We start from the raw sequence: 9957 nt of genomic DNA, 5'->3' as shown, positions 1-9957 counted from the left end.
TATTAAGCTATAATACGTACTAATTGGATGATGTGAAGAAAATACTTGAGTGTTGTGTGATGAGTCAGAGTTCTGTGGGGGAAATTTGTAATTTATTATAGGTACCTACCAACTTTGGAAAAGAAAGAATGTATGTAATGTAATAATCAGGCATGAATCAGCTAACGTAATTTATCACCGAGTGGGCCATATCACCGAGTGGGCCACTTTCACCTCAATTCACACTCTTCATATTCAACACGCGTTTTATCAACCATTTATTATGCAATCTACAAATAAAGAAGCACGTTTACTCTTAGCTATCGAAGCTTTTCAAAAAGATAAAAAACTAAGCATTCGGAAGGCTGCTCAACTATATAATATACCTCGCACAACGATCAGCCACAGAATGGATGGTTTAACTCCACGTACAGAAACTCGAGCGAATTGCCATAAGATTACACAATTAGAAGAGAAAGTGATTGTTGAATACATACTTGATATGGATCGAAGAGGATTTCCACCTAAAATCAAGGGTGTAGAAGATATGGCGAATTATATTCTTGAATCAAGAAATGCGAAGAAAGTTGGAAAGCTCTGGGCTCATCGATTCGTAAAGCGTCATACAGAATTAAAGACGCGTTTTAGTCGTGTTTATGATTTTCAAAGAGCTCTCTGCGAAGACCCTAAGCTTCTTGAGGAGTGGTTTCGATTGGTATCGAATATGCGAGCAAAATATGGTATTCTGGATTGCGATTTCTATAATTTCGACGAAACAGGCTTTATGATGGGGATTATAAGTGCTGCAATGGTTGTAACTGATGCTGAACGACGAGGCAGAGGTAAAGCAGTACAACCAGGCAATCGAGAATGGGCTACAGCAATTATATGTGGTAATGGGGAGGGTGAAACTATACCTCCATTTCTGGTAGTTCAAGGACAAATCCATCTTTCCAATTGGTACACCGAAACCGATTTTCCTGCGGATTGGGCTATCAAACCTACTTCCAATGGATGGACGAATAATGAGACAGGATTAGAATGGTTAAAGCATTTCGATAAACATACGATTCATCGAAGAAAGGGCAAATATCGAATGTTAGTATTAGATGGACACGAAAGTCATGAATCAATATCTTTTCAGTCATATTGCAAGGCAAATGATATTATATGTATAAGATTACCACCGCATTCAAGTCATTTAACTCAACCACTTGATGTTGGGTGTTTTAGTGTCCTAAAACGTTCGTATGGTTGTCAAATTGATGGATTTATCAAGGCACATATCAATCATATCTCCAAGGTTGAATTCTTTATAGCTTTTAAAGCTGCATATCAAGAATCAATTACAGTTCAGAATATGAAAGCTGGGTTTCGAGGAGCTGGATTAATACCATTTAATCCCGAAGCTGTACTCTCAAAATTAGATATTCGAATTCATACACCTACTCCTCCTCCTTTCGATTTGGATCTTTGGATCTCTCAAACCCCTCACAATCCAACTGAAGCTCTTTCTCAATCAACTTTAGTAAAATCTCGAATATCTCGTCATAAATCAAGCTCTCCTACACCTATATTCAAAACTGTACTAGCTTTAGCTAAAGGCACAGAAAGATTGGCACATGAAAATACACTTTTAAGTGCAGAAAACCGTACACTTCGGAAGGCAAATGAGGCATTAAGCAAACATCGACGTGCAAAAAAAACTCAATTACGGCAAGGAGGAGTACTTACTGGACAAGAAGCTATGGATATATTATCTCAACAAGAGGTTGATATTCAGATTCAACGCGACGAGCGTCAAAATGGGGGGAATTCTAATGGGGAAGCATCTTCTAGTAGATGCTGTAGTAAGTGTGGAAAGCCAGGTCATAATTCAAGAACTTGTCAAATCAATATAATAGATCCTAGATTATTAGATTCCTAATAGTTTCAATCAATTGATTTAATTGTTGTTGAATAATATGTACTTGAAAGTGTAAATTGAGGTGAAAGTGGCCCACTCGGTGATATGGCCCACTCGGTGATAAATTACGTTATTCAATTTACAGATAGGTAAGATGTACATCGTACTTACACTAGGAGCAAATAACCTTAAGGTTTTCCCGACCGGATATTCGAATTTATTCAGCTTGTACTTTCCGCAGGGTAGGGGAAGGTCTTCTTCAATAATAAAGATTTACTAGAGTATGCAGTAAAGGTTACAGCAAACGCAGTCCAGGGCTGAAAAAAAAATGATGACAGTAACAGTGACAGTGCTGACACCCTCACCGACCGATGGATGTTCTTTCTTTCTCCCCTTAGCTAAGCGCGACGGAGCGAACCGATGAATGTATTGCGAATTTGCTGACATGCCGAGCCCTCTACCCATATATGCATGCACCAATGAAAGAATTAATAAAGACTAGCACGCTACGCCAATGATATATGCCACGGGAATTTATGCATAATATAGGTAGATAATCAGCGGAATCTAGATTTCGCACTACTCCCGATAATATTTATAAATGGGGGGATGTTGAGCCGGCTGACTAGGCAGGTAGGTATTTTATTTATGTATTTATTTATTTATCCACTTCTACTATGTATAGCAGGGATGAAATCCTTTCGTTCCAGGAATTCGGTATGGGATGCGGATAGACCAACTGTGGGAAAAACCTGAAGTTAGGTACATGGCTATGGTGACACGAGTGAGAACTTAGAAGGCTGGCTCTTTCTTAGACAGCTAGCTTATACCCCAAAAATACGAGGTTTCAGGATAAAGGGGTGGATAAGCAGGGGATATCCGAATAATGACATCGTTTCGGAGTGGTACTCGAATGGGAGAGGAGAAGATTAATGAAGAAAAAGAAATTGGGAGGTTTAACCTTAGTGTGCGAAGTAAGTGTTGTATGGTATTGCATGTTGGCGCCGCACCAGCTAAGTAAGTAAATTCCAGATACCTGGTTCTTGCCAATCAGGTATTTGGTATGGAAACATATAAACCGTGGTAAGGGGTGTTTGGTCAGAAATTAGGACGTTTCTTTACTTTGAAGGTACCTATTTACGAATGTTGGCATCGGAGACGAGGTGTGAAAGCAAGCAAGCAGCGGCTGTGGATGTGATGAGTTGTACAGTAAATCCATTTACTTGGACATGTGATTAGTAGAAGATGGTGCAACACAGCAAGAAACTCTCACAGTGGACTTATTTGAAAGAAAATGCAGCAGCATCAGTGATTGAGAATCATATTTCTGTAAGTGTTTGCTGGTCTTCAAGTGGCTTGGCGATGCGGGAGGCTGCATACGTAGGAAAGGACAACGATACCTTTTTCCAGCCTTACAGTCGAGTCTGTTCTGTTTCTGTTTCAGCGATGTTCTAGAGCTGCAATGTGCCGTTTGAGACAAGATTTACCTGCGGGCGGAAAGTGTGATTCAAAACAAACAAGCAGACGAAAAGAAGAATGTGATCAACGCCTCTAATACTCTACGGGTTTCTGAGACATCAGATCGAGCATTTGGGGATTATTGTCGGATCTCAATTTTTACTTTCGTGTCACAATCTTTAGCCACATTGTTGTCCGACGGAATACAGACCCAGCTCCATGGACTTGTGCAGAAGATCCCTGTTTCATTTTGAATCCACCTGCTTCCAGAATTGGTCAAGGTCGAAGGTTTTGTAGATAACAATATCCTAAATCAAATAGTTTATACCATGATGTGATAGATTGGTGATAGATTGGTAGCTTTGGTATTAATTGTCTTCAAAAGCGAGACATTGCGATTCGAAGCATTGATTGTAACGTTGAACATGAGAAAGTACTACATTATAGAATGATAGAATAGTATCCTTTCTTCCTTTCGTTCTTTTCCTTTTTGCCCCCCAAACACACCGAATCTTAAAGCATACAATTAGAGCCAAGCCAAGCGGATTAAGCCAAAAGATCATCTGATAAGCCGAGTTGAAAATTGTGGGCTCGATTGATTGATAATGACAAGGATTTAATAATCAAGGGTACATTGCATTCTTTGAATCTTGCTGAAAGTAGAAAGTACTACTCGAGTAGGTAATATAAACATAAATATAAATATAGATATAAAATCAAATCCAAATTCAAATTCAAATTCAATTAGGGGTAAATACCTCGGTCGGTATCAGTTCTGATCTTCGGATCGTCTCCCTCCCATTGATAGATGACTATATCGGATAGAGCGCCTCGCTCCTAAAAGGTGGATGATGCGTACGTAGGTGACGGTGGGTGGCCCATGTGACTATTTCTACATTGTAGCCCTGTGCCGCAGGATTCTCCACATTGCTGTTACCAAACTGTCGGGTCGTCAAAAAAGTGGAGTCAATAGATTCCACAAATTCCCACTATTCTTAAGAAGGAAAGTGGCAAGGAAAGGATCTAGTGGTTCAAGTGTTGGTAGTTCGGCCGAAACTGTAGCTAGTCCAGCAGCATATGGAGTATATAGACTAGCCTCCTGTCTGTATATGTGTAAGCGACCCATTCTATACCAACCATATCCTAAACCAGAGAGACTGAGAGCGGTTAATCATAACACATACGAATGAAGCGACAATTTTCGCTCACAGCTACACGTGTGGAGGCTTACCAGGCCCGAGTATAAAATCGAAATATGATACAACTTGCAGTATTGCTTTTGTACTTGAGCGGTGTGATATGGGTGTTAAAATCTTACTTGAGAATGACTTGAGAGGGGTTTTGACATCAAAGAATATTACTCCTCCACGGGTTCCCGCACTTTGGCATGCATTCATTACATGCAGCGTATTCCGTATTATCTTCACAGCATTTTCAGCTTTTGAAAGCGTGGAAATGAGGCTTACACCGACAAGCTCTCGTAAATTTCATCCTGGATTTTTTTTCCATGATGAAACGTTCGCAGGGGGTTACCACACTGCTGGAATTTCGATAGAGCTTGTGTTAAATGGCGGTAAAGAGAATAAAGGCATGTCTAGTTCAAAGAGGATCTGGTAATTTCCTGGTAAACGCCGATATAATTTTGGGTATCTGGACATGTCCTGCCCGACGTGGATGCAAAGATGCAGATGCTGATGGTGAATGTGAGGGTCAAATTTATTAGATGTAGATGCGATGGCAGATGCAATGTGTGAGTACAACGAGCACAAAAAGGTTTGAAAGATGCATACACTGTACAGGTATGCATGAGCTTTGAACCATGGCAGAATCACGAATCGTGATGGGTTGAAGTTCACCTCCGGGATTCTGACGATCACTCGCATCTATTTCCATAAATGCGTCTGGTTTGGTTCAGGCACAAGTGGAGTAGGTGCCTAGGGTAAGCACGTATTCAAAAAAGGGTGAATGTGAAGATTGAATGGTCCTGTTCGTATCGACGCTCGTTAATATTAGAAAAATGATCGGAGAAATGAAATTAATTCCTTGGTGTTATCGAACTAAAGATCAAAGGACGATATCAAAGTAAGACTTGCACAGGTGTATTTCAAAATAAGAATCAAATGTTTTGAAGTGAAATTAAGAAAGAGTGGGATGATCGTCTCTTCAAAGATGCTCGAGTGTATCTACCAGGCTTCATTTGGAGAGTGCTGAGTGTATACTATCTAGATGGTATCTTATTATAAGTTAGGTGAGAGCCTTCATTGGATATATTGAAATTGACGAAAGTATGGATAATATGGATAATGTAGAAACTCGTAGGTAATCTTAAATAGACACCGAGATTGAATTATCAATCCTGGCATACTGATGAATACCTCTATAGTATTAATACCTATACTTAGCTAGGTAGATACATTAACCTTATCCATCCTGTAAAGTCTTACTTGTAGTCAACTTATCGTCGTCGGGTCAACAAAAATCTCATAAAAATTACACACGGGGCATTAGTGCCGCATAAAACTCCACACGAAAAGGGATCATGCCTGAAAGTCAGTGCAAAGATTGATAGAAATGGAAAGTCGAGCCCTTGTGCTCCCACACTTGTAGAACTTACATATTCATCCTCAATCCACTAAATCAATGAACCACTGCAATGGGATCATTGCGAAACATTCTAGAGGCTTCACCAGCATCCAATCATATCGGTCTTACGTTTCAACGCGGAAGATGATATCGAATTGAATTGATCTTCCGGGAATGAGGATCTGGGTGTGTATGTGTGTGTGTATATGTGTGTGTGTATATTATGTGTATTATGTGTACTAGGTATGTGATACAACATGTGCAACCACCTCAATGGAGAAAGGCTCATGCTCATGCTCATATTTCGCATAAGCATGAGCATGAGCATGAAATATTAGACAAAATGTAGACTTGGTTGCTTGGATACATAAGGTTAAAATAAGTCGTACCTTTTTGGATCCATTGAACATAAGACAGACTTATAAGACTAATAATTACTTGGAGTTCGTTGATAAATTTGCAACTGGGATGTCATTGATGTATGATATCATTTCTCTATCCATCGTACAGTCTACTCCATTGGTAGCTAGCTGGCTATTAGCTGCGTACCTACTGAATTACACCTTACTCCGTACACCTGGGAAAGCATCAAATGGGTTGCTAAGGAAGGGTGATAAACTTCCTTCATACATTGTCTGTGCATTATAATCAATCTCATATTAATGATTACCCTCGAGCCATTCTGGGTTCATTACTCTACCATTCTCCACTTCTCCCATACTTTTGTCTGGCTAAACTATTCCATTTACTGACTATATCTCGCTCACATCACCTTCGAATTGACCTCGCTGAATGTCCGGGTCCTTTGTCAAGTACATCCGAGTTGGAAATCGGTTGATTTTATTTTCAGAATCAAAAAAAGACAATGCCAAGCAAGACATGGGGGAGGGAGAAAGGAGTAAGACATCTTAGACAAGGCTTTGAACGGTAAGTTGTGCCGCTAATTTCATCCCGGCTCCGCCCACTTGGATCCTTGTGGTACAATATTCCGACACTAGCATGGGGATGGGGACATGGGATAAAATACCTAGCTCAGCGCCTGTATTATTGTAAGGTTTCGGCATCGGTTTAGAGTCTGCTGAGGAAGACACTAGGCGCGAAGGTAATTCATTGGAGAATGAATTCGAGATAGACCGATTTTTGGGGGGGGGAGGTTACAGAAACGAAGTCGAGATGAAAAAAAAGGGTGAATAAATCACCACTACCTACTCTGTACAGTATCGTCAGCCTAGGTCTGTAACGACGAGCAGCAAGCCGCCAGCTGTTCTATGTAATTGAGGTCCAAGTCAAATACCCAAGTACTCAAGTACCCAAGTACCCAGTCAATGATGAATTTGTTGGTGAACTCGACATACACTCTGCATACGAGCCCACTTCCATCCACACTCAGACTCAGTAGACCAACTACATCGGTAGGAGAGTGAGGGTATTAGCCAGCTCTTACCCATTCTTCTCTGCGTCTGTACCTGTGCCTGTGCCTGTGCCTCTCGTGCAAATGCAATCGAGTGGCGTGAAGATTCCATTTGGCAAACGGAAGCATTTTAGTCTTCCCCAGTGATAAGTATCCATGGTATCATAACCCTTAGCTAGCCTACAATGGCTACAAGAATAGCTAAGAAAAAAAGTGATTGCATGGGCCATGACCATGGTGGCGTGAAGCGTTGTACTCCTACACAATCCCAATAACAAGAAATACCAATATACAACAATGTGCCTGTTTCAATGTAACACCCAATCAAGTAACCAGTCTTTCTTTTCTGGGGAGGGGGGACATTTCCCACCCCACTGATGGTGATCTCAACCTTCCTATAAGTACCGCAGGAGTGTAGCTAGAAATACGTCGTTCATTAATTTGCAGCTTCAAGCTTTTCCCTTCTTCATTCCCCAGTATTGCTATCAGAGATTCATACCAAGATACTTGGACTAGATTTCCGAATTCCAAACATACTACCTACTGCCTACCTACCTAGTAGGTACTTGGCGTACAGCCACGGATCACCACCAATCACACAATCTGTCATCACTTATCACACTTCTTATACTCATATCCTTCTCCTCTTTTTAAGACTATTTTCGAAGGCCCATAGGAAGAAAGTGGGGAGCAATTCCTTCTTCTTCTCCTGCATCATCATCATCTTCTTGCTCCTCCTCCATTGGCAATTGGTGTGGGACGGTACATCGTTGGCGGTGTCACACAACGATCGTACGGAAATAATTGCAGCACAGCACAGCACAGTACAGCACAAGTACAGTAGTAACCTTGCAATTGCTGCATAGTGCACAGTGCACAGTACACACTTCACAGTACATACTAGGTACTAGGGAGTTTACAATACTATCGTACAAGAGCTTTCCACTCGAGGATTAAGATTTTTGGGGACAGAACACCACCCAAGAATCCCAATTTGGACTCTCACTTGGCAGAAGTGGGGGGCTTGGAAAGCAGAGTACCACGACCAAAACCCAAAACCCAGATCGATCCATTTCTATACATACACCAATACAACCAACCAGCCAATACATTCATTCATTCATTCATTCATCCACTCATCTCTTCATTCATTTGACCATCCCAATCTTTCTTCCAAAATAGAACTTTCTGAAACTTCGTCCGGTTCTTAGGGTTATATCAAAACTATGGATTGTTAACACATCTATCTATCTTTTGGACTTTGAAAATTTTGGGGACCGTCGATCATTTTCCTTCAAGGCCCATGCTTGAAAGCTTCAGGGCTATTGCTCTCTAGACTTCTCTCCTCTCATTTCTCGCTCAATTTGAGTTCTCTTCAGCATTCATCTGAGCTCCTGTGGGTCGATTCTATTATAGAAATGAACCAAAATCTGTCCAGCTTTTCATAAAGACAATCAGCCTACCCATAAAGCTGTTTTCCAACCTACCCATTATTCACCACGATTACCACTGTGTGCGAGAAATTACTGCCACTATTTACAACTGTTTACCACTATTTACCACCATTTACCACCATTCACCACCACCGTCATCACTACTACCAATCACTAGACAAGCCATTGACACTTGATCCTACCCTTGAACGCTGTAAAACTTGCGAATTCCAACCCCAGAACCGAGATATATCACTAGCATAATCATTATCCACAGGCATTACCGGTTACCTGTACGCCCTAACTAAAAAAAGAAGTCACTACAGAGAGCTACAGCGAAGCACGACAGGGGCCATAAAAAAAAAAGTCAAAATAGCTTTACCGCCGCCAGGCAACTAATACCAAGGAACAAGCTTCAACCCGTAAGCAACTCAATTCGAAGTTTTGACACTACCTAGCACCACAATTTCGCGCGGCTCTTTAGAACACTTATAGAGCAACGTTATTCGACAACCACTCTCGTACTTCCATGAGATACAGCCGTATATCAGATTATTCAGGTTAAATTCGAATCGGCCAACAGGCAGGAAGCCAGGAATCGGAATTTAGGCGATATACTCGAATACTCGAATACTATAGTGGTTGCATGGCCATATATACCATTCGATTCCCTCGACATTCCCAATCGACCAGCATACACTGGAGAAGAATTCGACATCAATATTGCGGTATCATATACGCAAACTTTAATCTATGCTACGAAGCTAGCAGAACAAGCAAAGGCTGTTCGCGACAGATCTTAAGCCGGCTTTCACTTAATGATTGTTGCAATGGCCATGGCTAACATTTTGTACGTGCTCTCTATCCCCTCTGCTCCCAGAGCCATTCCCTGGGGTATCGGGAGAAGCCTTCGCACACGCCAATCGCATTGGCAACTATCGAACGAGAATCGGGGTTTCCTGCTCTTCTGCTTTTGCCTATACATTTCCGAGCTTTCATGCATGCGCTGACTGAATTGATTACATAGATCACTTGCCCCTGCCCCCTCTTCGGATCACCAATTGCCTCCGCCCGATTATTACGAGAATGGACGCTTATACCATGGATTTCACAAAGAGAAATACATATTTCCTTGCGCCGTTGAGTGAATGCGCCGAGTTTTGCCAGGTGGGATTTACCCGCGACTA

At 41.3% G+C, this 9957-nt stretch overlaps 3 protein-coding genes across 3 annotated transcripts; 2 read left to right on the top strand and 1 right to left on the bottom strand.

Moving 5' to 3' along the window:
- Positions 1 to 388: 388 nt before the first annotated feature.
- SS1G_05952 (hypothetical protein) lies at positions 389 to 1906 on the top strand (the record flags this gene model as incomplete). The annotated part of the gene is made up of 1 exon (XM_001592980.1): positions 389 to 1906. One exon carries the CDS (start codon positions 389 to 391, stop codon positions 1904 to 1906), a length of 1518 nt encoding a protein of 505 aa, XP_001593030.1.
- Positions 1907 to 2771: 865 nt separating this feature from the next.
- On the top strand, positions 2772 to 2994 carry SS1G_05951 (predicted protein; the record flags this gene model as incomplete). The annotated part of the gene is made up of 2 exons (XM_001592979.1): positions 2772 to 2859; positions 2918 to 2994. 2 exons carry the CDS (start codon positions 2772 to 2774, stop codon positions 2992 to 2994), a joined length of 165 nt encoding a protein of 54 aa, XP_001593029.1.
- Positions 2995 to 7127: 4133 nt separating this feature from the next.
- On the bottom strand, positions 7128 to 7495 carry SS1G_05950 (predicted protein; the record flags this gene model as incomplete). Its single annotated transcript, XM_001592978.1, has 3 exons — positions 7128 to 7136; positions 7282 to 7330; positions 7371 to 7495. 3 exons carry the CDS (start codon positions 7493 to 7495, stop codon positions 7128 to 7130), a joined length of 183 nt encoding a protein of 60 aa, XP_001593028.1.
- Positions 7496 to 9957: the final 2462 nt, after the last annotated feature.

The sequence above is a fragment of the Sclerotinia sclerotiorum genome, genomic scaffold (assembly GCF_000146945.2).
Source record: "Sclerotinia sclerotiorum 1980 UF-70 scaffold_7 genomic scaffold, whole genome shotgun sequence".
NCBI classification, from domain to species: Eukaryota; Fungi; Ascomycota; class Leotiomycetes; order Helotiales; family Sclerotiniaceae; genus Sclerotinia; species Sclerotinia sclerotiorum.
The sequence above is the reverse complement of the archived record's forward strand: the minus strand, read 5'-3'. Positions and strand labels throughout refer to the sequence as shown.